A 26,318-nucleotide genomic window follows, 5' to 3' on the forward strand; every position below is an offset into this window, starting at 1 on the left:
CTGCTTATGAATCTTCCCCTCTGAAGGTGACGATCAGGGGTTTGAACCCAGGTCCTTACTCACTGTAATGTGTGCACTTACCAGATGCACCATTGCCAGCTCCTAGCAACAACTACTTTGATTCATTTCAATCCAAATCTCACCAACCGAACAAATAATATGCGACATTACTCTGATATAATGTAAAGGCAAGTACATTCATGGTATATAGACCTTAAGACTATGTATGACTTTAAAAATATAAACATCAGAAAATCTAACCTGGGGAGTCAGGTGGTAGCACATCGGGTTAAGCAGAGGTGGCACAAAGTGCAACAACTGGCATAAGGATCCTGGTTCGAGCCCCCAGATCCCCACCTGCAGGGGAGTCGCTTCACATGTGGGGAAGCAGGTCTGCAGGTGTCTTTCTTTCCCCTTCTTCCCCTCCTCTCCATTTCTCTCTGTCCTATCCAACAACAATGCCATCAATAATAGTAACAATAACTTCAAAAATAAAACAAGGGCAACAAAAGGGAATAAATAAAAAAATTTAAAAAAAGAAATAAAATCTGACCTCGAAGAGACATAAATATCAGAATCAAGCTTTCTGTTTTTTTTTTTTTTCCCCTCTGTTGCATGACAGCAGTTCTCTTTTTCCAAAGCCTGATAGAGGTCTTTTCCCCGATTGCTTCTTAGAACAAAGACATACTCTAAGCAACCCTTCTGCAAGAATGATGGCACAGAAAGTGAGAACTGGTTGCAAGTGTTAGTATTGAATAAGGTCTATTTTTCAGTTTCCCCTTTCAAGTTAAGTAACAGAGGGGATGGAAGGACATTTTAAGATTTTCCTAAAAATAAAGTAAAATGTTGGCTTTCACTCTGGTGGAAAATTCATAATCATGGATTCATTTTGATTACTGTCAAAAATATTTTATTTCAGCTGGGGGTGTGGACCGATCTGCCAACACCCATATCCAGCAGTGAAGCAATTACAAAAGCCAGAACCGTCACCTTCTTTATCTCATAAGGAATTCTGGTCCATACTCCCAGAGGGATAAAGAACAGGGAAGCTTTCAATGGAGGGGGCAGGACACAGAACTCTGGTGGTGGGAACTGTGCGCAACTGTACCACTGTTATCTTACAATCTTAATATTTATTGAATCACTAATAAAAACTTAATATATATATATATATTTGATTTCCTAATTGTTTTCCTGCCATGACAATGATCCTTTGTGACTTGAAATTTCAGTGATTTAAAAATATATACTTCCCAGTATTCTGTTCAACATTTTCCTAAGTCATGGAGAATTCCAAAGTAATGTGGAAATGAGGACAGGAAAAAGAACGCCTCTATGTTCACTGTTTACACATTCAGTCCTCTTTTACAAACCTCTAAACAATTATCAACCCAGATTATTCTGAAACCAGTCTCAGGCACTTGAATATTTCACTGGTGAACAATTCAAAGTATATAGCAACATCTTCCCCTTTCTTTTTGCCATTAGCTATGTACATGTTTTTAGTACTCTTAAAAATGCTGTACATGGAAGGATACTATTTGGTTTAGATGCTTCGTGCTAATCTTGAAGAGAATACGACCCATGCCTGAAACCTACACTCCAGAAGTTGCAGGTCTGCTTTTCAGTGATTAATGGACTTGGGAAAATGATGAAAGGGCTTAGCAAAAACCGCAACCAAGCGTGGCTAATTTGGACCTTTTGAACATGGGATCCCAACAGAACAAAAAGAACTGTAACTATCAGATGAGCTTGGCAATTTTGCTTTACAAAAATAAACTTGAGGACTTCCGGTAGGCGTGATTTATGGCGTAGCTGCAATCAGACCTTTGCTCTCCCCGATATAACTACTGTACACAACAAGAGACTGAATTGCACACATAATCTACTGCTGAAAAACATCCACAGCCTCAGGTCATGCCACCTTCCAGACACCAGACTGCAAATGCCACCATGACTCCATCCTGACTTCTCTGGGCAGATGACCTCACCAATGTGTTCTGGACCCTCACATCTCCAGAGCTCTGGTCCACTAGGGAAAGATAGAAACAGGAAGAGGAGGTATGGATCGACCTGTCAATGCCCATGCTCAGCTGAGAAGCATCTACAGAAGCCAGAACTCCTACCTTCTGCTCCCCATAAACAACCTTGATCCATACTCCCAGTGGGGGAGAAGTGATAGGATGAAGATAAGAGGACTCTGAACTCCAGCTTCATCAGCACCCAGAGAGAGAGAGAAGGAAAAGGAGAGGGACATATGGAGGGAGCTATGATGCTAGGAGTGGCTTAGAGGGGAGGAGAGGAGTGAATCAGAAAAAGAGGGGGCAACTATATATAAATGTGGACAGATAGTTGTAAAGAAGATGGTTGGCCCATGTCTACAACTTGAGAGGAAATGTGGTGAATTGCAGTGGGGAGAGTGAGGATTCAGAACTCTGATAGTGGGAATGGTATGAATTCAAACCCCTGTTGACATGTAATTCTGTAATAAAAAAATAAAAAATAAACCTGGGGGGGGAACCAGGGAGATGCTGGGTGGGGGTGCAGCACAGTCCTCTTGCATGCATGGGGTCCCAGGTTTTATCACTGACACCAGGTAAACCAGAGCAGAGAAGTACTCTGTTTCCCTCATAAAATGAAAACAAATCTTTCTAAAAAATTAAATGAGAGACTATTACAACAGCTCAGTCTCAGCAGAGTACCTTATTTATGACTGTAAGAATTTTACAAAGTCTAAATGCTAAAGGCAAACAGCAGAAGTGCTTTCTGTGCTGCAGACATGGAAGGGTCCCATACCCAGTCCATGTATCTTTCCTGAGAACTGCACTCCTCTGCCTTTGCCCCTCGCCAAGGATGAGCTTGTGGTCAGCTTTGGACTCTGGAGGCAGATGCTGATCTAGGAGGGGGAGGTCAGAGATTGAGCTGAACAATCAAGTTCTCTCACCTAGAAAAGTAGAGATGGGGTTTGAGTCAGAAGGTGTCTGACGTCCCGGAACCCCATCTCTCCAGATCCCTGCCCCACTAGGGAAAGAGAGACAGGCTGGGAGTATGGATTGACCTGCCAATGCCCATGTTCAGTGGAGAAGCAATTATAGAAACCAGACCTTCCACCTTCTGCACCCCATAATGACCCTGGGTCCATACTCCCAGATGGATAAAGAATAGGAAAGCTGGAGGTTGGGCAGTAGCACACGGACTGGCATAAGGATCCTGGTTCCAGTCCCAGCTCCCCACCTATAGAGGGGTCGCTTCACAAGCAGTGAAGCAGGTCTGCAGGTGTCTTTCTCTCCCCGTCTTCCACTCCTCTCTCGATTTCTTTCTGTCCTATCCACCAACAATGACAGCAATAACAACAACAACAACAAACAACAAGGGCAACAAAGTGGGGGGGGGGGAGCCTCCAGGAGCAGTGGATTTATAGTGCAGGCACCAAGACTCAGAGATAACCTTGGAAGCAAAAAATAAATAAATAAAAATAAAAAAAGAATAGGAAAGCTATCAAGGGAGGGGATGGGCTATGGAGTTCTGGTGGTGGGAACTGTACACCTCTTATCCTATGGTTTATCAATATTTCCATTTTGTAAGTAAATTAAAAAAATTTAAAAAACATTAAAAAAAAAAGGTGCCTGGCTGGTATGAGATGTGAACTCTGGGAAAACCTTCCTGTGCAGGAAGAAGAGCCACAAGGAGACATCAGACCAAAGTGAACAGTGGACACCGAGCCTGCTCACATACAAGGAAGTTTCCAGCTCTGTCCCACAGCCAGCTTCTTGGGAGATGTTGCTTCCTGCTCTTGGATTTACAGGAGACCCTGATACCTTTTCACTAAGTTCATTCTAATTGTCACCTTCAAATTGTAACTGGTTTGTTCAGACACCAAGTCGCAGACTCTATTATATCTCATCATGAACTCTCTAGGCAGATGACCTCACCAGTGTTTTCCAGAACCCCACCTCTCCAGAACCCTGCCCCACTAGGAAAAGATAGAAAGAACCTGGAAGTATGGACCCACCTGCCAGTGCCCATATCTAGTGGAGAAGCAATTACAGAAGCCAGACCTTTTACCTTCTGCACCCCATAAAGAATTTTGGGTCAGTGGTCTGGGAGGTGGCACAGTGGATTAAGCGTTGGATTCTCAAGCATGAAGTCCTCAGTTTAATCCCCGGCAGCACATGTACCAGAGTGATGTCTAGTTTTTTTTTTCTCTCTCTTTCTCTCTCCTTCTAGCTTCATGAATAAATAAAATCTTTAAAAAAAAAGAATTTTGGGTCATACTGCAGAGCGGGAGAAATGTTAGGGGAAGATGACCAGAGAGTTCTGAAATCCAATTCCATCAGGACCCGGAAAGAGAAGAGGAAATAGGAAGGACATTTGGAAGTAGTAACGGGGTAATTGTGACTTAAAATGGAAGAGAAGGCAGGACCATAAAAAAGGGCTTATAGTGGGGAAGCTTCAAAAGTGGTGAAGCAGGTCTGCAGGTGTCTCTCTTGATTGCTCTGTCTCTATCCAACTATAAATAAATATTAAAAAATAAAATTTAGAAAAAAAGAAAAGGGCGATGTATAGACAGACAGACAGCCAGTTATAAAAATAATAGTCAACCCATATCTGTGACCTTGGGAGAACTACTGCAGTTTCCAGTGGAGGGGATAGGGACAGAGAACTCTGGCGGTGGGAAGTGTATGGAGCTGTACCCGTTATTTTGTAATTTTGCAAATCACTAATAAGAAAGAGGGAAAGAAATGTGAAAAAAAATTAACTGGTTTGCATGTGTTTCTATTCTTTTCAACCAGGTATGTTAAAGTAAAATTTAAATTTCCCAGGATTAAAATTTAATTTTTAAAAATCACGTTAATGGGCGGGGGGGGGGGTTAGGAATAATGATTTACAAGAAAGCTTCTTATCTCCCATGATAGGAACTCCCATGGGGTTCTGGAAATCCATGGCAACCATCAGTCCTGAGAAAACTGACAAGCACATCAGACTTTGCAGGAACAGCAGCTAACTCTGAACTAAGAGCTCCAGCACCAGATTCTTGAGAAACAAATAATTAGTGAAGAGATCAAACACGGGAGGATATTGATCTCTGGTCATCTTCCCCTAACATTCCTCTCCCTCTGGGAGTATGACCCAAAATTCTTTATGGGGAGCAGAAGGTAGAAGGTCTGGCTTCTGGAACTGCTTTTCCACTGAACATGGGCATTGGCAGGTGGATACACACCCCCAGCCTGTTTCTAGCTTTCCTTCGTGGGGTAGGGCAGGGCTATGGAGAGTTGGAGTTCTGGCAACCATGGCAATTCATGGCACCCACCACCACCATCAGTCTTCCTCCACCACTGTGTGCTAGGTCCCCAGCCCCCTCTCAGCCCACTTTCACCTCCTCCTTTACAGTCTCTGGATCTGTGGTAATAGATCACAGCTAGCCTAAGTTCCACCCTATGTTTTCCCTTTCTTTACTTCTTAGATTCCACCAACAAGTGAGATCCTTTTCCTTCTGGCTTATCTCACCGAACACGATTTCTTCACATACCATCCGTGAAAAATTAAAACGTTTTATTAAATTTGCCTTAACTTCAAATACATTTAAGAAAACTTTCTCAAGTATTTATTTTTCTTAGAAAGATGGCATTGTGGATGTGGGGATGTGCTGCCTTCCAAGTTTTCCCTATTGCAATTATTACGCTCTTTCTTTTCAGCACATAAACAATATTGAGGTCACCACTCTTCTTTCCTGGTGCTTATTGTTCTGTATTGTACAACCACAGAAATGTGTTGAGGATGGGGACAGAAACAAAGAGCAAAAATTCTGTATAGTCCACATACAGCTGGCCCTGAATAACAGTGGCCCTGTTCTTCAAGTCTCACATTTTTTGTTCTCTTGCAATGTCCACTCACACAGAATAAGAGAATGTGTGATAAGATCTGGCAGGTATCCTCATCACACAGTAGACGTTATTGTCACTCACACATCTTGCAGGAGTATAGACTTTCACAATGCTCGGGATGATTTACACACAATTCTAGCTGCTCTACAGTTTATAAGTCAGACTAATTCCAAAACTGGTGTTACATGTATCAAAATATATCCAGACATTTGTAATGAAATGAGAGTGAAATGTCTTATAAAGACTCGAACTATTAATCTGGTAAATGATCGTGAGGTTCTGATAGTTTTGGAAATAAGAGCAGCTAGATCAACATCCTCCCGTGTTTGATCTCTTCACTAATCATTTGTTTCTCAAGAATCTGGTGTCGGAGCTCTTAGTTCAGGGGTAGCTGCTGTTCCTGCAAAGGCTGATGTGCTTGTCAGTTTTCTTAGGACTGATAGTTGTCATGGATATGAGGGCTGCTAAACCCAGCCCCAGCCTGTGCATTCTCCACTGCTCCCCACCCCCAGAAGCCAGCGTGTATTAGCAGATGTGTTCACCACTTTTCACAAGATCAAAGGAATAAACCAGATTTTGACACCTAAACTCCACTTTCTCCATTTGCTAGACCCTCCAAACCCCACTGTGAAGTACTGGGCTGTGTTTAGGGCAGGAAGACATGTTCTGGAAAGCAAGCATTTTGAGAACTGAAAAAAACAGAGCACAAGAATGTCAATACAACATGTGTCTCATGGCAATGAGCCAGGAGTTGAACTAGGGAGGGGGGCCCTGGGCACAGTTGCTCTTATACTTCAGAGGGAATAATTCTTCCCTGAGCAGCCAAAAGTTTCTATTCTTCTCTCAGTTCAAAGGAACCATGTGATCTGGTGCTCATGACTGAAGATGCCTTTCAGAATGAGAAACAAGGTGGTTTTTTAAAGACCTTCACCTCCTTACCCCTGGTGTCTTTCTGGAATCCTGAGAGCCAACTGGACTCCAGAGGCTCTAGGCAGACTTCTGGGAGTAGTATGGTTCACGTCTCTCCCCCAGTTGATTAGCCACACTGAGGGCCTTTACACAGACCTTCAACCAGGCCTCTTCATGATGGTGGATCATAGGCAACACTGCAATATTCTATATACTATATTCTATATAATACACTGCCTCTACAGATGCAAAATTAAGATAAATAAGCACCCCAACTGGAAATTAAACTATAATAAGATACCACTTAACATTTAGTAGAATCACCATCATTAAAAAGAAAAGGAGGGGAGTCAGGCAGTAGCGCAGCAGGTTAAATACACATGGCGCAAAGCACAAGGACCCCCATAAGGATCCTGGTTCGAGCCCCTAGCTCCTTACCTGCAGGGGAGTCGCTTCACAAGTAGTGAAGCAGGTCTGCAGGTGTCTTTCTCTCCCCCGCTTCTGTCTTCCTCTCCTCTCTCCATTTTTCTCTGTCCTGTCTAACAATGACGATATCAATAACAACAACAATAAGAACTACAACAATAAAAAAATGACAAAGGCAACAAAAGGGAAAATAAATACATATAAAAAATAAAAAGAAAAGGAGGGCTAGGGGTGGAGAACATAATGGTTATGCAAAAAGATTCTCATGCCCATGGCTCCGAAGTCCCAGATTCAATTCCCTGTACCTCCATAAACCAGAGCTGGGCAGTGCTCTGGTAAAAAAAAAAAAAAAAGAAAGAAAAGGAGGAAAATTACAAGTGTTGCTGAGCAGTAAAAGGGTTGGACCCCTAGTGTATTCTAGTGGCAATCTAAAACGGTGAAATCATCATGGTAGACAATATTATGGTGTCTCAGAACATTAATGGTGTTACCTAGGGAGAGGGAAGATAGCATAATGGTTATGCAAAGAGACTCTCATGCCTGAAGCTCCAAGGTCCTTGGTTCAATCCCCTACACCACCACCACCATAAACCAGAGCTGATCAGTACTCTTTTTTTTTTTTTAAAGGGGGGGAGTAGGTGGTGGCGCACCTGGTTGAGTGCACATGTTACAGTGTGCAAGGACCTGGGTTCGAGCCCCAGTTCCCACCTGCAGGGGGAAAGCTTTGTGAGTCGTGAAGCAGTGTTGCAGGTGTCTGTCTTTCTCCCTCTCTATCACCCCCTTCTCTCTCAATTTGTGGCTTCCTCTATCCAACATATAAATAAAGATTTTTAAAAAATGGTGTTATCCACATGGCCCAAAGACATAAGAAATAATCCTTTTGGGGGCTGGGCGGTAGCACAGCGGGTTAAGCACACATGATGCAAAGAACAAGGACCAGCCTAAGGATCCTGGTTCAAGCCCCTAGCTCCCCATCTGCAGGGGGGTCACTTCGCAAGCAGTGAAGCAGGTCTGCCTTTCTCTCCTCCTGTCTTCCCCTCCTCTCTCGATTTCTCTCTGTCCTATCCAATAACAGCAGCAGCTATAACAACAATAACAATAACAAGGGCAACAAAATGGGAAAAATAGCTTCCAAGAGCAGTGGATTCGTAGTGCTGGCACCGAGCCCCAGCAATAACCCTGGAGACAAAAAAAAAAAAAATCCTCTGTACTTATCATTAGATAAATACAAATTAAAACTACATTAAGAATCCACTTCACACTTGTGAAAATGATCTAGATCATCAAAACAGGAAAAGTCAGATGTTGGCACGGCTGTAGAGAAAAAGGGACCCTCTTATACTGCAGATGGGAATGCAAACTGGTTCAGTCCCTTTAGAAGACTGTATTGAGAGTCCTTAAATAAATAGAAATGGAATTACCTTATGATCCAGTAATACCTCTCAGGTGTTTATCCAAAGGACATGCAAACACTAATCCAAAGACAAATAAATACACCCCTATGTTCACAGCGGCATTATTCACAAGAGCCAAAAGAGTAGAAGCAGCCTAAATGCCCATCAACAGATGCCTGATTAAAGAAGTTACAGGATGTATACTCCATGGACTACTACTCTGCAATCAAAAAAGATGATATTGTGTCCTTTGGGACTAAATGGATGGAGCTGGAGTTGATTATGAATTTACAAAATAAGTAATGGATGAAATGGATGAATGGATGAATGAATGGATGAAATGGATGAATGGATGAATGAAATGGATGAAATGGATGAAATGGATGAATGAATGAAAGACTACTCAGGTGTGGAATCTAGAGAACTGAAATACATGAACTTTCAAAAAATAAAAATAAATACTGAAAGACAAACAGTCTTTTAAGACTTTGTGAGAATGGTAGTGGTTATCACTGGGAGGGTGGGGCAGAGCTTTGGCGCAGGGAGGGATCACTGTGGAACTATATCCTGCAATCTTATAATCTTTACATCACTACTGACCACAACATTAAAAAAAATGAAATTGAAATCGCATGATCATGATCCAGCAATTCCATTTTTAGTATAGCACCCAAAGAAATGTACACTCATGTTCATAGTGGTATTAGTCACAATAGCCACTAGGTAGAAGCAAGCCAAGTAGCTGTTGACAGTTGAGTGGATAAGGAGTAGCTGTTAGCCTTCAGCAGGAAGGGAGCTTTGACATGTGCTTTGCCCTGAACCTTGAAGACTCTATGCTAAGTGACAAGAGCCCATTGCAAAATGGCAGATTCTGTTCAGTTCCACTTATGTCAACTACCTCAAGTCATCAAATTCAGAGAGACAAAAAAGGGAGTTATGGTTGCCACAGACTAAGAAAAGAGAAGAGGGGAAACATCCAATGGGTTTAAAGCTCCAGTTGGAGAAGATGTGGAGCTCCAGAGATGGATGGGAGTGGTGGCTACACAATAATGCTAATGAGCATGACCGCACAGAACTGCTTTACATTAAGATTTGGCCCAGGAGGTGGCTCAGTGGTATGGTAGTTTTGTAAGCATGAGGTCCTGAGTCTTATAAGCCAGCATTTTCTCAAAAAGATGGGGGTTAGGGGGTTAGTGGAGGGGGAGGGGAAGAAGCAATAACAATTTTAAAGAAAGTCCTTCAACTGGGGGCCGGGCAGTGGCACACCTGGTTAAGTGCCCATAGTACTAACTGCAAGGATCTGGGTTCAAGCCCCCGGCTCCCCATCTTCAGGGGTGTCACTTCACAAGCATCAGAGCAGGTCTGCAGGTATCTCTCTCCCTCTCTATCTCCCCCTCCTCTTTCAATTTCTCTCTGTTCTAGCCGGTAAAATGGAAAAAATGGCCACCAGGAGCAGTGGGTTCATAGAGCCAGCGTCGAGCTCCAGTGATAACCCTGGAGGCAAAAAAAAAAAAAAAAAAAAAGAAAAAAGTTCCTTCAAGCAAAACATATTCTTCCAATGTCCCATTTTCCCTAGTGGTCACTGCATTGGGTTACTGTGTGCTTGGATTCTAAGCAAAACTCACCGTACACTATTTTATATATGCCTCAGACTAGCTCTGTCTTAAATCCTTTTTAATTTTATTTATTTTTTAACCACAGTACCGGCTTATAGTGGTGTGGGCGTTTAAACCTGGGATTTTGGAGCCCCGGGCAGGAGAGTCTCTTTGCAGAAGCATTATGCCATCTACCACGCATCTTAAATCCTTCTCCTAAGAGGGCATGACTAGGGATGTTAGCCAGAGAAAAGAGAAGAATCATTGATTCCCCCCTTTTTTAGACTAATTAATTAATTAATTATGTCTCCAGGGTTATTGCTGGGGCTTGGTGCCAGCACTACAAATCCACTGCTCCTGGAGGCTATTTTCCCCCTTTTATTGCCCTTGTTGCTTATTGTTATTGTTGTTGTTATTATTATTGTTATTGCTGTCATTGTTGCTAGAGGGGAAGACAGAGAATAGGAGAGAAAGATAGACACCTGCAGACCTGCTTCACCGCTCATGAAGCGACCCCCCTGCAGGTGGGGAGCTGGGGGCTCAAACCAGGATCCTTATGGCAGTCCATGCACTTTGCACCATGTGCGCTTAACCCACTGCGCTACTGCCTGGTCCCGATTTCCCCTTCTTAACGACAAAGCAAAGAATACCAAAGGGGGTGTTGCGATGGTTCCTTCATCTCTCCACTCGGCTGGAGATTCCTAGATGATTCTTAGGTGGCTGCTGCCCTGTCCAATGCTAAATGCCAGGCTAAGTCCTCAGTCCTGTTCTTGGCCCTTGTTGGGACTTGTACCTGTTACAGTAAGTGACACACCTGTTCTGCAACCACTGTATCACATGAAATGTCTGCAGGCTACAAACATTAAACACAGTCCAAGTTCCAGAGCAGTAAGTGGAGTTACAACAAAATACCTGTCTGCTGAAGGGGGTGGTTAGGACCACTGCTTCTGGAAGTACTGGAAGCAAAGTATTTTGGAAGTCTCTGAAATGACTGTTACGGAGTTGAGGCCCTCAGCATCCTTCTCTGGGTTCAGCTGCCTTCCCATTTCAGACCCACTCACTTTCCTTTCCCAAGAAGTAGCATTACCTAACACTCTTAGGATAAAACTGCCAGTCGGCCTTCCTGCCAGGTCAGGAACATCCCTTTACACTCTGTGTCTGCTATTCTGCATCTCCCACCCCTAACAGTCCCTCAGCCGGGAGTTGTGGAGGTTAGAGAAACTTGAGGTGGATTGAATCTAATGTTGTATCTCCACTGAGGCACTGGGGAGAGGAAAATCGCTTGCGACTTCCTGGGCAATCCTCTGGGAAGTAGAACAATGTCAGGGAAAAGGAAAACAATAAGGAGGCTACATCGTGGCAGAACTTAGCATGTGGAACCTAATGATGAAGTGGTGGCTTGCTAAGGGGACAGAGAGAAACAGAGAGGGGAGGGGAAGACAGAGAGGGAGAGAGAAAGACAGACACCTGCAGACCTGCTTCACCGCCTGTGAAGCGACTCCCCTGCAGGTGGGGAGCTGGGGACTCGAAACCAGGATCCTTACACTGGTCCAATAACGCTTTGCGCCATGTGCACTTAACCCGCTGTGCTACTACCCGACTCCCGCATCGTCCATCTTTAACTGCTTGCCAATGTACTGGCTTTGATAACAGTGAATGTGGGGGTTAAGGTGGTGGTGCACTTGGTTAAATGCATATTACAGTGCACAGGGACCCAGGTTCAAGCTCCCAGTACCTACCTGCAGGGGGAAAGCTTCATGTGTGGTAAAGCAGGGCTGCATGTGTGTTTCTCTCTCTCTCCTTTTCCTTCTCTATTACTCCCTTCCCTCTCAATTTCTGACTGTCTCTACCCAATAAATAAAGATAATACAATATAAAAAAATAACAGTGAACATAATAATAAAATGGTAAGACAATAGGGAGAAATACACAAAATGCTAACATTTTGTGTATTTAGCAGTTGTCTCTGGGCTGTAGTATTATACATGTTTGTACTGTGGTAGGTTTCCCCTGCCTTTTCTTTTTTAAATTCTTTTAAAATTATTTATTATTGGCTAGAGACAGAGAGAATTTGAAAGGGGTAGGGGAGATAGAGAGGGAGAGAGAGAGACACCTGCAGCCCTGCGTCACCACTTGTGAAGCTTCTCCCCCTGCAGGTGGGGACCAGAGGCTTGAACCCAGCCTTGTGCACTGTAGTGTGTGCTCTTAACCAGATGTGCCACTGTCTGGCCTGCCCCTGCCTTTTCTCTAAGACTTGATCTTCATTCTTTCTGGTAAACATTTATGAATGAACACTGCTGATGTTTAAAAACAAAAACAAAAACTGTGTTTTCACAGTCACAAATACTGTACCTCTAGAGTCCCAGTCGATATGTGTGATGTAACTAGAAGCCCCTTTGCAGATGCCAACCCTTTTGCTTGTAAGCACATTATAGATATCCACAAAGTTATCATGAGATGCCACAGCCAGGTATTTCCCTGTATCTGTAAAGAAAAATGTGTATCAGTTAACACCAAAACATTATATACAGACATTTACTTACAGGAACTCAGTATTTTAAAAAATTTCTTTATTGGGGGATTAATGGTTTATAGTTAACAGTAAAATACAATAGTGTAATGCATAACATTTCTCAGTTTTCCACATAACAGTTCAATCCCCACTAGGTCCCCCCTACTACCATGAGGAATTCCGTAGTTTTAAATGAAGGATTAGGGAAATAATTTATTATTTATTTTTTTGCAGAGTGCAGTCTTCATTCATAATTTTACTGACCCAGAAGTGCTTTTATTCATTCATACAGAGAGACAGAGAGGAGGGGGGGGACAGAAGATGATGGAGTACCAGAAGCTTCTTCTGGTGCTAAAGCATCTCTTAAGTGTTGCCAGGGCTCAAACCTGGGCCACATGCATGACAAGGCACTTCCCCGACCAGGTGAGTTATCTCTCTGGTCCTTGAGGAAATATTCATAGCCTGCTTTTATACAGGACAGAGAATTGAGAGGGAAATGGGGTAAAGAAGGAGAGACAGACAGACCTGCAGCACTGCTTCACCACTCATAAAGCTCTCCTCTCCCCACAGGCGAGGACTGGGGGCTTGAACCCCAGACCTCACACACGGCACCATGTGAGCTTTACCAATTTGCCACCACCCAGCCACCGATTTTTTTTTTCATTCCAAAAGAAATTTCAAGTTCTCATTGTCATTACTACCTTTTGAAAATTTGATATCAGAGATCATTTCTTTTCTGTGGTGGAAGGAGACCATATCTTCAACAGTGTCAGCATTTACCACTAGGAAACTCCCATCATTCAAGCCAACTGCTAAGGCTTTCCCATCTGGAGAAAAGGCACAGCACCGTCCACCTAGGAAATTAAAAACAGAAACCCCATACAACCCAGTCATTGAACTTCTAGGTATTTAACCAAATAATGCAATTCAAGCCCCCCGTGTTCACTGTGGCATCATTTACAAGGCAAGTGCTGGAAACAACCTACACGCCCACTGACACGATGACTGGTTACAGAACATGTGGGATATATACATCACGGAGTACTATTATGCTACCAAAAATCTCACTCTCTTCAACAACATGGGTGTTACATGTGCTGAGGGTGGGAAGGGGTATGCTTTAGGGAATGTCAGATGGAGAAAGGCAAATATCATGTGATTTCACTTGTATGTTGGAGATTAAGAAACAAAACCAAACAGCAAGCAAAAGAAAAACAAACTCAGAGACTAATAAAATTTAATGGTTACCACAAGGGAATGGGGAGGAAATTAGCTAGGTGAAAAGATTTATTGCCTGGTCAAAGGGGAAGAGGGACTTTTTTTTATGGTGAGCATAATGCAGTTGACATAGATGCAAAATTACAAATGTAGACATCTGAAACAAGCTATGTTATAACCAAGGCTAATTAAAATTTTTTTTCAGGAACCCTCCCCCCCAAAGACTAGTGTTTTTTTTTTTCAATCTCAGAAATTTACTATCAAATAAAAAGATGAAGAAATGGAGAAACGTGCATGTGTGGGCCATGGAGTAGCAGCAGTCTGCTTCTCTGGATAACTAGGAAAGTCAATGATAATCACAAATCACATCACATCACAATTGGGACTTCTGAAGAAACTCAACCACAGATGGGTGCAGGAGCAAGTGATCAATGGGCAGAAAGGAATGAGGGAGAGATTCTTGGGACAGAAGAAATCATTTGTACCAGTAGCTGGGGCTACCTTGATAGTAACACAGAGGAACACGTGGTTGGTGACAGGAAGGTGAAGGATTTCTGGGTGCTTAACCTGTGACCTCACGTCATCAGGATACTGAACTGCTAATAAGGGCTCATCACTGTGTTAGTAGAACACTTGACAGAGAACTAATGCCATGTGTTCTGCCCAGGCCTTGGGAGCTAAGCTAAAACAAATCTTGCTTGTTCTTTGAGCACTCAGAAGAAAGCACTTTTCCCATGCTATAAATTTCCAGAAGGGTGGGGGTGATAGAAAAATAATTATACAAATAGACTGTCATTCCTAAGGCTCTCAGCAGTCCCAGGTTCAACACTCCATACCACCATCAGTTGGAGACGAGCAGTACTCTGGGGGGGGGGGTGTCCAGAAGCTGGAGTAGAGTGAAACACAGACGTGAAACCCTATATTGTCATCACAGACTTTAAATTGGCCTGCTGACACACAGTAGAATCTCCCTTCCCCCATCATGATCTATAAAGAGAAATCAAACAGCACAGTTACAGAGCCACCTGCTGGACTACCAAGAGAAACCACGCTAGCAAAGCTTAGAGACAACCAAGCTACTACAGCCACAACAGGACCAGATGTACACAGATCTGGAAAAAATGTCACAGACAGAATTTAGAGAATTCATTATGAATTCAGTTCAAGAATCTAAACTAACACAGAAACATACTCAAGTTTCTTTTATCTATTACAAAACACAGAAGTATAACTCCAAACAGAATTTTCTGAAAACTTGGAAATCATGAAAGAACAACTCTGAACAGAGTTACAGGGTGTGAAGAGCACTTTGAATGCAGTTGAATTTCAAGTAGCTAGCCTAGGAAATAGGTTTAATCATGGAGATTTAATTTAATCATTAATATCAGGGTTAGAAGATACAATACACAATGTGAATTCAAAGTTGCTGGAGCGGAAAGATATAAGAAAAATGAAGCAATTCTAGATGAAATAGCAGGCTCCAGAAAGATGAAAGTGAGAATGATCAGGATCCCTGAGGATGAAGAGGAGAGGAGCAGAGATCATATTAGGAGAAATCATAACAGAAAAAATTTCCATACCTGGGCACGGTCAAAACAGACATTTAGAAAGCTGAATCTGGTATGTCTTCACTTTAGCCCATGTGACTGCCACAGTCTGGGAAGGTGCTTACCAAAGCCATCTGAGACAACTGAGTCAAAGACTACTGAGCAGGAAGAAGGCATATTCTGAATGGGATTCCCATGAAATATATCCCCACAGAATCCATGCTCCACATTCAGAAATATTCCCATGCCCTACATAGCCATAGAAAAACCAGCTCATGTAGTATTGTCTACCTAGAACTGGTTTGTTACAGAGAATGTTGTCTGTTCTGTTTTTATCAGTACAGAAGACACAGGAACCAAAAATTTCAATTCTGGCATCATGCTATATGATCTGTGAGTCACACAGAGTAGAATAATAGGGTTCTCTAAAATAAGTTTTGTTATCATATATGTTATGATAACAAAACATAAGTTATCATATATGACATAAAAATTAATAATTTTGGGAGTCGGGCTGTAGCGCAGCGGGTTAAGTGCAGGTAGCGCAAAGCACAAGGACCGGCATAAGGATCCCAGTTTGAACCCTGGCTCCCCACCTGCAGGGGAGTCGCTTCACAGGCGGTGAAGCAGGTCTGCAGGTGTCTATCTTTCTCTCCTCCTCTCTGTCTTCCCCTCCTTTCTCCATTTCTCTCTGTTCTATCCAACAGCGACAACAACAATAATAACTACAACAATAAAACAACAAGGGCAACAAAAGGGAATAAATAAATAAAATAAATATTAAAAAAAAAGAATTAAAAAAAATTAATAATTTCGGGAGTCAGACAGTAGCACAGCAGGTTAAGCACACATGGCGCGAAGTGCAAGGAACCAGCATAAGGATCTCAATTCAAGCCCCCAGATCCCCACCTACAGGGGAGTCGTTTCACACATAGCACAGCAGGTAAAGCACACGTGACACAAAGCGGAAGGATTAGCACAAGGATCCCGGTTTGAGCCCCCAGCTCCCCACCTGCAGGGGAGTCGCTTCACAGGTCTGCAAGTGTCTTTCTTTGTCTTCCCCGTCTTCCCCTCCTCTCTCCATTTATCTCTGTCCTATCCAACAACGATGACATCAATAACAACAACAGTAATAACTACAACAATAAAAAAGGGCAACAAAAGGGAATAAATATTTTTTAAAAAACTTTAAAAAATTAATAATTTCTAAAATTTTACTACAGAACCCCCCTTCCTAAACCTCACCCTTTTTCTTAGTAACAACAGCAACATCAACAACAAAATACTGGTTATATTAATCCTACAACCCCCCCATTCATTCTACTTGTCATTTGAAGACCCCATGTACTAAGAAGTGAATGGGTAAGTCTCAAAAAAATAAAGATGTTTTTAACATTATGATTATTGCCCTTGGATTTGTAGGGAAGACCTACTTGGATTTATGATGTTTTGGTTCTTTTCACAGTAGTGCTAAAGACACTCTCACATGTCCATGCATAATGATTACACATGCAAATTTTAATTTTATATTTTAGTGATTTAATATTGGTTCACAAGATAATAAGATTATAGGGGTGTAGTTCCAAACCACACTCAAGATCACCAAAGTTGTTTAACACCCCCCTCACACACATACACACATACATACATAGTAAACACCATAGTTCTTTCAAAATTGTTAAGAGTCAGTTTGGTCACTTTTTTCCAAGTTTATATGTGTCAGTGCCCTATATTTCACATATGAGCCAAAACATTCAACAGTTGTCTTTCACTTCTTTATAGTCACCTATATAACTTGATTGCATCATTCTGTGCATTTGAGTAAATACTCAAGTTCTTGAATACAAACCAGCCTACAGCAAGACACATCATAGTATAACTAGCAAAAAGCAAGGACAAAAAAATATTCTAGGCAAAGTAAGAAACTGACATATAAAGGTAAGGCTATCAGACTTTCATCAGATTTCTCATCACTGTTGGTAGGCTTCTAATTCTGCTTCTAAAAACCCCTTCTGTTTCATTTGGTTTAATCCCCCCTGCTTTAACACGGTATTCTATTTACATAACCACTGTTAACTAAGCACCACTCTCCCTCCAGGGCATTGGTGGTTCAGTGGTAGAATTCTCGCCTGCTCTGCCCCCTCTCCTTGTCACACCCTGATTTTCACCAATCTCTTTTTGCTCCACCCTCTCTACATCACATCCTGTTTACACCATACTTGGCAAGTATATATAAGGACAGGTTTGTGAGTTTTTAGTTTAGTTTAGCTTAGCTTGGCTTAGATTGTGCTGTGTTCTACATGAATAAAGAGATACTGTGTACAGCTCGGCACATCACAAACCCTAGAGGCAAAGAGGGACTAGAGTGAATGAATAATTCATTTGGTTGGAAAATAGTGATTTCCCTACTGTGAGTCAGTTATGAGATGAGAGAAAAAAAAAGATGACTGCCCTTGAGAAGTGCTATCAAGGGGCAGGGTGGTGGTGCAGCTGGTTGAGCGCACATGTTAAAGTACACAAGGACCCAGGTTCTAACCCCCAGCCCCCACCTGCTGGAGGAAAGCTTCATGAGTGGTGAAGCAGTGCTGCAGGTGTCTCTCTCCCTCTCTATCACCCCCTTCCCTCTCAATTTCTGGTTGAGTCTATCCAATAAATAAATAAAGGTAATGGAAAAAAAAAGAGAGTTGGGCAGTAGCACAGCAGGTTAAGCATACGTGATGCAAAGTGGAAGGACCAGCACAAGGATCCCGGTTTGAGCCCCCAGCTCCCCACCTGCAGGGGAGTCGCTTCACAGGTGGTGAAGCAGGTCTGTAGGTTTCTATCTTTCTCTCCCCCCCACCCCATCTTCCTCTTGTCTCTCCATTTCTCTTTGTCCTATCTAACAACGATGACATCAATAACAACAACAATAACTATAACAATAAAACAACAAGAGCAACAAAAGGGAATAAATAGATACATATTATTATTATTATTATTATTTTTAAGAATAGTGACAGAGAAGGGATAAATTTTTTTTTAAAAAGTGCTATCAAGATTATGTCAATACAAGTTCCTGTGAGTGAAATGGAGGACTAGATGGTTGAATGGTCATCTTTAAGCTATGCAAGTACTTGTTCTTTTGACTAATTTCTTTCTTTTCTTTTTTCTTTTTTTTCTTCTTCTTTTTTTTTTTTTTTTGCCTCCAGGGTTATCTGGGGCTCAGAGCTGTCACTATGAATACACAGCTCCTGGAGGCCATTTTCCTCCTCCCCTCTCATTTTTTTTTCCCATTTTATTCTATAGGACAAAGAGAAATTGAGAGAGATGGGGAAGGTGGGGGGGGGAGAGACCATAGCAGACCTGTTTCACCAACTTGTGAAGTGTCCCCCTTGCAGGTGAGGAGCAGGGGCTCAAACCTGGGTTCTACTGGGTACCCCACTGACTGGCCCCCCTTAACTAATTTCTGACTTACAAGCCACTAATAAGGACTTGAAGTATCTGTTTCTTGACAGAAATTAGCAGACCACCTGGTGTATCCCCACTGCTGTAGTTAAGAACACTGGTTTTAGAACTAGGCCAGTGTTCAGGTGCTGGCCTCAGCACATCCTAATGTCCAGGAACCTGGGAGAAAAGCACCATGTAGTGCCCACGGGCCTGCACTCTGAAGTGTCACTCCTAGGATCTCAATTCAGAAAGACTGCTCACTCAGCTCTGGGATTTTGAGCACAGGACTTAAATTCTCTGTCGCTTGGCTTCCTCCTCTGTAAGACGTAATGGTAACTGTGGTCTTTCTCTTTGCATTCCCATGAAGACCAAATGCACAGCCAGGGGTTCAGCATTCTTTATTAGTCACTATCATTATTATGACTTTTGTCTTGGCACCTTTTTTTTTTATTATTATTTCTCTGCCTAGAAGACACTTGCCATATCCCCGCTTCTCAAATAGCTTGGCACAAATACTTTAGAGCCAGGCTTCAACCTCATCCTTTCCTGCCTCAAGGGCTTTTATAAAGCAGTTCTACTCCCTGCTGAAGGCCTTCCTCTGAGGCTCCCCAGTTTCTCATTTGTGTTGAGGCAAGCCAGGGTGAATTTCTAAAGGGAAAAGGAAGGGTTAACTTCTTAAAGAAAAATGCATCTACTGCTGTAGTCAAGGTGGCCTTAGAATCTGCTATTTCTGTCCAAGAGTCTGTGATACCCCAAACAGGTTGTACTCTGTATAAAAAAAGAAAAGAACTTGTTAAGCTTGTTGCTATAGGAAGGCTGATAACTGTATTAAAGAGCCAGCACCATTGAGCTCAGGGCCCAGTCTTTTGTGGACACCAGTTGGGCTGGGTCTGCCATCATAATAAACACTGCTTCTACAGCAAAGCCTCAATGTGTCCCATCTCTCTGCCTGAGAATCCAGTAACAGTGCTAGTCATTTTTAGTTTATTTCTGCACATCTACTCTCTTGCCTGCTCAGTGTCTGCATCTGACCTGTACAGATTATATCAATGGGCTAGCTCCCCTGGCCTCTGACCCTGATTTGGTCATTTCTGCAATACACTACTAAGTGCTTCCTCATGGGGCCATTCATTAGGACTGTTCATCTTGGGATTCCCTACATGAAAGCCAGTCAGTCCAATATTTTCATCCAACTCCATGTTAGTTATAAAACTCAAGCAAAAAACTACAATAGTAGTGGACTTCTAGAAATATGACCCAAAGGAACTTCCTAGCTTCTTTCCACCTTAAGGTCCCTGTTCTCATCTTCCCTACTCCTACGATTTGTTTCCTGTTCATTAATCATTTTGTCCCGTTTTATATTTTGCTGCCTTTCAGCCACCAAGTTGCAGATGCTATCATGATTCTATCATGACTCTATCCAGACTTCCCTGGGCAGATGACCTCACTAATGTGTCTAGAAGTCTCACCTCTCCAGAGCCCTATCCCACTAGAGAAAGACAAAAACAGGCTGGGGGTGTGGATCCACCTGCCAATGCCCATGTCCAGTGGAGAAGCAATTACAGAAACCAGACCTTCCACCTTCTACACCTCAAAATAATTTTGATCCATACTCCCAGGGGGATCATGAACAGAGGGCTCTGAACTCCAACTCCATCAGGAACCAGAGAGAGAAGGAAAAAAGGGGGGACATTTGGATGTAGTAATCGGTGTATGTGTGACTTGGAAAGGAAGAGAAAATGGGAACTTAAAAAGGGGTGGGCAAATATATACAAATATAGACAGATAGTTGTAGAAATAACAGTTAACCCATATCTGTAACCTTGGGAGAACTGCTGTAGCTTACAATGGAGGGACTGGAGATACAGAACTCTGGTGGTGGGAACAGTGTGGAGTTGTACCCCTGTTACCTTGTAATTTTATGAAATCAATATTAAGTCACTAAAAACAAAACAAAACAAAAAAGGCCCATCAACCAATGTATGCTGAATTTATACTTATAGGTATATCTCTTAGTCCTAATGTAGATAAAGGTTTAATGGTAATTTATTCATTTTTTTGTGAAGTGCTTTAAATATAGCTGAATTTCGTGCTTTAGTGATAAAAACAAGCTATGAAGATTGTTATATATGATGCCACAGAGATACACAGCATCCCCAAGGCCCTGTTGTGCTTCAGCTGCCTCCCAGAGTTCTTGATCAGAAGGAGGAGGACATATTGCCCCCAGGTGGCAAATGCCTGTACTATGCAAGGAGAAAGAAGCCAGTCCTCAAGCTGGGTACCTCCAGATGAGGCTGCCTTCTGGAATATGCCTGTGTGTCTTTAGTGAGGTCCACAGCAGCCAATGCTGATCTCCCACTACCTGGCATATCTGGGAGATCACAACACACAAAGTGGATGAAAGAATCCAACACACTCTGTTGTTTGCAAATCCTCTTACAGAGTGTGAGGTGACAGCATGTACCTTTTTTGAGTTTCCGTACTGCCAGCATACGGTGCTGAGAGGACAGTTCCCAGATCCGGAGTGTTTTATCATCGCTCACTGTTGCACAGATGGGCAGGAGGGGGTGCGCTGCCAGCCCCCATACTTCTCCTTCCATGTGCCCCTGGGAAGGGGAGAAAAGGAAAGGAACATAAACTTGATTTGTGTTTTGAGCCCTTCTGTAGCTCTGGGCTGTCTGTTCAAATGGAGAGCTTGCCAAGTGCATCCATATATGGATAAACAAACTGAGTTTTTATGAGTCAGAATAATCACACTGGGTGTCATTTTTTTAAATACTTATTTTTATTTATTCCCTTTTGTTGTCCTTGTTGTTTTATTGTTGTAGTTATTGTTGTTATTGTTGGATAGGACAGAGAGAAATGGAGAGAGGAGGAGAAGACAGAAAGGAGGAGAGAAAGATAAGACACCTGCAGACCTGCTTCACCGCCTGTGAAGCGACTCCCGCTGCAGGTGGGGAGCCTGGGTTCGGGATCCTTATGCCAGTCCTTGTGCTTTGCGCCACCTGGGCTTAATCCGCTGCGCTACAGCCCAACTCCCCCACTGGGTGTCATTTGCATGAGAACTTGAAGTGAAAGCTGGGTCCAAATGATGTCAAAGCACTCATGTGGAAAGCAAAATATGGACTCAACACTTACTAATTTTGTTTACCGGATACCAGACCTCTTTTCAACTCGAAACATCTAGGTAAATTAACAAAATGCCTTCACTTTATGATGTTGACATCAGAAGACACAGTCTATGCACATCTCCTTGGAAAATAGCACAATTACAACATACAACTTCTCTTGAGAAAAATCACATTCTAAATGGTTTCTGGGGCCAGGTGGTGGCGCACCTGGTTGAATGCACATATTACAGTGTGCAAGGACCCAGGTTCAAGCCCCCCAGTCCCTACCTGCAGGGAGAAAGCTTTGTGAGTGGTGAAGCAGTGTTGCAGGTGTCTCTCTGTCTCTCTCCTTCTCTATCACCCCCTTCCCTCTGGATTTCTGGTTGTCTCTATCCAATAAACAAAGATAATTAATTTTTTTAAAGGTTTCTGTCAGACCAGTGTGTTGCTTTGCTATGTGTGCAACCCAGGTTTGAGCCTGGCCCCCACTACATTGAAGGAAGCTTTGGTGTTGTCTGTCTCTCTCTGTATCTAAAAAGTTAAAAATAAATAAACAAATGAATGGGTTTTTGTTGTTGTTGTTGTTTTAACCAGAGCACTGCTCACCTCTGGCTTATGGAAGTGTGGGGGATTTAATTTGGGACTTGAGAGCCTCAGGCATGAAAGTCTCTTTGTAGGGAGTCGGGCTGTAGCGCAGCGGGTTAAGCGCAGGTGGCGCAAAGCACAAGGACCGGCATAAGGATCCCGGTTCGAACCCCAGCTCCCCACCTGCAGGGGAGTCACTTCACAGGCGGTGAAGCAGGTCTGCAGGTGTCTATCTTTCTCTCCTCCTCTCTGTCTTCCCCTCCTCTCTCCATTTCTCTCTGTCCTATCCAACAACGACAACAACAATAATAACTACAACAATAAAACAACAAGGGCAACAAAAGGGAATAAATAAAATAAATATTAAAAAAAAAAGAAAGTCTCTTTGTATATGCAGCTATTAAGAACAATGAACCTACCTTCTCTGACCCATCTTGGACAGAGCTAGAAGGAATTATGTTAAGTGAGCTAAGTCAGAAAGATAAAGATGAGTATGGGATGATCCCACTCATCAACAGAAGTTTGAGAAAGAAGATCAGAAAGGGAAACTAAAAGCAGGATCTGACTAAATTGAGAGTAGGGCACCAAAGTAAAAACCCTGTGGTAAGGAGGAGGGTGGACATTCGGCTTCTCGGGGGTGGTGGGGGGGTGAGGGTGGGTGGGTGAAATGGGACACAGTCTTTTGGTGGTGGGAATGGTGTTTATGTACACTCTTATTAAAGTGTAGTCATATAAATCACTAATCAATACGAGAGGGGGAAAATTGATTGTATGTCTCGAACTTTTTAAAGCACAGACTGAGTCTTTTTAATACATAGGCTGAGTCTTTGATATGCGGACTCTCTCAAAAGCCTAGACCAGGTAGATCAGAAGCAACTGGCGGCACAGCTATATACAAGATACTGGGTACTATACAGCAAACCCTAACAAAGGGACTTTTCAAAGTTAACCCAATTACCAAATGATGTGACGATAACAATAACTATCCATTGTCTTCCTGAACCCTAAGACATCAGGAACCTCACATTTCCACTATAAAGCCTATATTTCCCCCAGTCCTGGAACCTTAGGGTGGGGCCCACTTTCCTGTATGCTTCTCCCAATTCATATCAAATAATATTGCATCTGCCAGTCGCAACCTAATCAACGCAAGGAGTGCCACCTCAACATGCTTCACCTCAGACTGTGTCCAGAGACTTCAGGTGTGGAATGACAACCCTTCAGCTTCATTACTCAGGTGAGACCTTTCCTTATATAGTATTCTCTAATTCCACCCCAGGCAGTTCACTTCCTAACAAAGTCCCAAAACCTAGATATAGACCAGGTTCCATGAGACAGAGCATATGTTCACACATATCCATACAGTAGGGCAAAATATGTATCTGAAAGCAGAAGTACACTAGAGTCTGTAGTGAGTACCCCCCAATACTTCATCTCCACTATTTCAACCTTTGGGTCCATGATTCTTCAACAATTTGTTTGGCTTTGCATGTTAACTCTCTTTTCAGCCACCAGGTTTCAGATGCCATCATGATGACGACCAGGCTTCCCTGGACTGAAGACCCCACCAATGTGTCCTGGAGCTCTGATTCCTCAGAGCCCCACCCTATTAGAGAAAGAGAGAGGCAGACTGGGAGTACGGATTGACCAATCAACACCCATGTTCAGCAGGGAAGCAATTACAGAAGCCAGACCTTCCACCTTCTGCAACCCACAAAGACCCTGGTTCTATACTCCCAGAGTGACAGAGAATGGGAAAGCTACCAGGGGAGGGGATGGGATATGGAGATCAGGTGGTGGGAATTGTGTGGAGTTGTATCCCTCCTATCCTATGGTTTTTGTTAATGTCTCCTTTCTTAAATAAAAAAAAAAAAAAAAAGAAAAGAAAAGAAAATCTGAGAACAACCTGGAACAACAACAACAAAAAAGAAAGTCTCTTTGCATAACCACTATGCTATACCACCGCACATGAATGGACTTTGGCAGAGTAACTGGACAGTAATCTTCTTGCTAACTTAAATCTAGTCCTTTGAACATGTAAAAATTCAGAACAGAAATAAAGTGCTTCATTTCAAATGCACTGGCTATAGCTCAGATTCAGCACTTGCGCACAGTGCTCTAATCAGTGAATTTCAGAAAAGTGGAAGCTCCTTAATAGGTACTAGACCATTCCACACACCTGTAACTTTCCCCTTCCTCCTTTCCTTCCCTTTTTTTCTTTTTCTTTCTTTCTTTCCAGGGCTTGCTAACTGCATGATGGCTCTACCATTCCCAGTGTCTTCCTCTTTATTGATAGAGACAGAGAGTGAAAGAGTAAGAGACACCTACTCTAATGCTTATGAAGCTCCCTACCCACTGCAGGTGGGGAACAGAGGCTTGAACTTGGATTTTTGTTCATACTAATGTACAGCACCCACCCCCTACACACACACACACACACACACCCCTTTATCGTATCACAGACACACTTACTAGACTTAGAATAGTAGTCTAGATAAAACAATATTTTAAAAAACAAACCCTGGGAGGAAGACATGGATGATTCCTAGAGTTGTGTCACCCAGTGAAGCAATGTAAAGAACAGACTAGTCTACAGAATAAAACAACTATAATGTTGACTGAATTTCTGCATTCAGAGATTAATTATAAAAAGGCTTTGTTGGGGGTCGGGCGGTATAGTGCAGCAGGTTAAACACACATGGTGCAAAGCATAAGGACCAGCGCAAGGATCCCAGTTCGAGCCCTCAGCTCCCTATCTGCAGGGGAGTCGCTTCACAAGCAATGAAGCAGGTCTGCAGGTGTCTATCTTTCTCTCCCCCGTCTTCCCCTCCTCTCTCCATTTCTCTCTGTCCTATCCAACAATGACATCAGAAACAACAATAATAACAATAACCACAACAATAGTAAAAACAACAAAGGCAACAAAAGGGGGGAAAAAAAAACCTCCAAGAGCAGTGGATTCGTGGTGCAGGCACCAAGTCCATGGAGGTAAAAAAAAAAAAAAAAGGCTTTGTTTCAAAAAGAGAGAGACAGACAGACTCTACACAGTCATCTAGAACAATCCAGGGAACAGGTGGCTCCCCAAAGAGAACTTGAATGATTCCGGTTTAATTGGGAAGCTATTTGAACAAAACAGCAATTTGGCAGAAGATACTGAGTTCCAACTACAGCTGACATTCAAACATCTGAGAATAGTTTAAGGGTGCAGATATTGCTTTTCCACTTACTGAATTTTTTCCCCTTTATTGAATTTAGGGTGCCCTAGTTACTATCCCTTGTTTTCTTCACCTCAGAAGTATCCCATTCCCAAGGTCACAGCCAGAAGATGGGTCAAGATTAACTTCCACCTGACCCCCACATGTACCCCCCCCAATGATTGCGATAAAGCTTCCACAGACCAAGTCCCTCTGTACACTCTGCAAGACTGTACCAGCATCTCATAAATTGTTTAAAAATTCTATTTCTGGGTTAAGCGCACATGGTGTGAACGAAGCGCAAGGACCAGCATAAGTATCCTGGTTCGAGGCCCCAGTTTCCCACCTGCAGGGGAGTCGCTTCACAAGCAGTGAAGCAGGTCTGCAGGTATCTATCTTTCTCTCCCCTTCTCTCCATTTCTCTGTCCTATCCAACAACGACATCAACAACAACAACAATAATAATAACTATAACAATAATACAAGGGCAACAAAAGGGAAAATAAATAAATTCTAT

At 42.7% G+C, this 26,318-nt stretch overlaps 1 protein-coding gene across 1 annotated transcript in view; it reads right to left on the reverse strand.

The window, feature by feature from the left end:
- The window catches only part of EML6 (EMAP like 6), a 352,660-nt gene that overhangs the window by 73,448 nt on the left and 252,894 nt on the right, over nt 1–26,318 (reverse strand). The window contains exons 22-24 of the mRNA XM_060187640.1: nt 21,377–21,518; nt 13,423–13,575; nt 12,562–12,693 (exon numbers count right to left, since the gene is read on the reverse strand). Coding sequence (XP_060043623.1) covers nt 12,562–12,693; nt 13,423–13,575; nt 21,377–21,518 — 427 coding nt within the window. The remainder of the gene's footprint in view (nt 1–12,561; nt 12,694–13,422; nt 13,576–21,376; nt 21,519–26,318) is intronic.

The sequence above is a fragment of the Erinaceus europaeus genome, chromosome 3 (assembly GCF_950295315.1).
Source record: "Erinaceus europaeus chromosome 3, mEriEur2.1, whole genome shotgun sequence".
Taxonomy (NCBI): Eukaryota; Metazoa; Chordata; class Mammalia; order Eulipotyphla; family Erinaceidae; genus Erinaceus; species Erinaceus europaeus.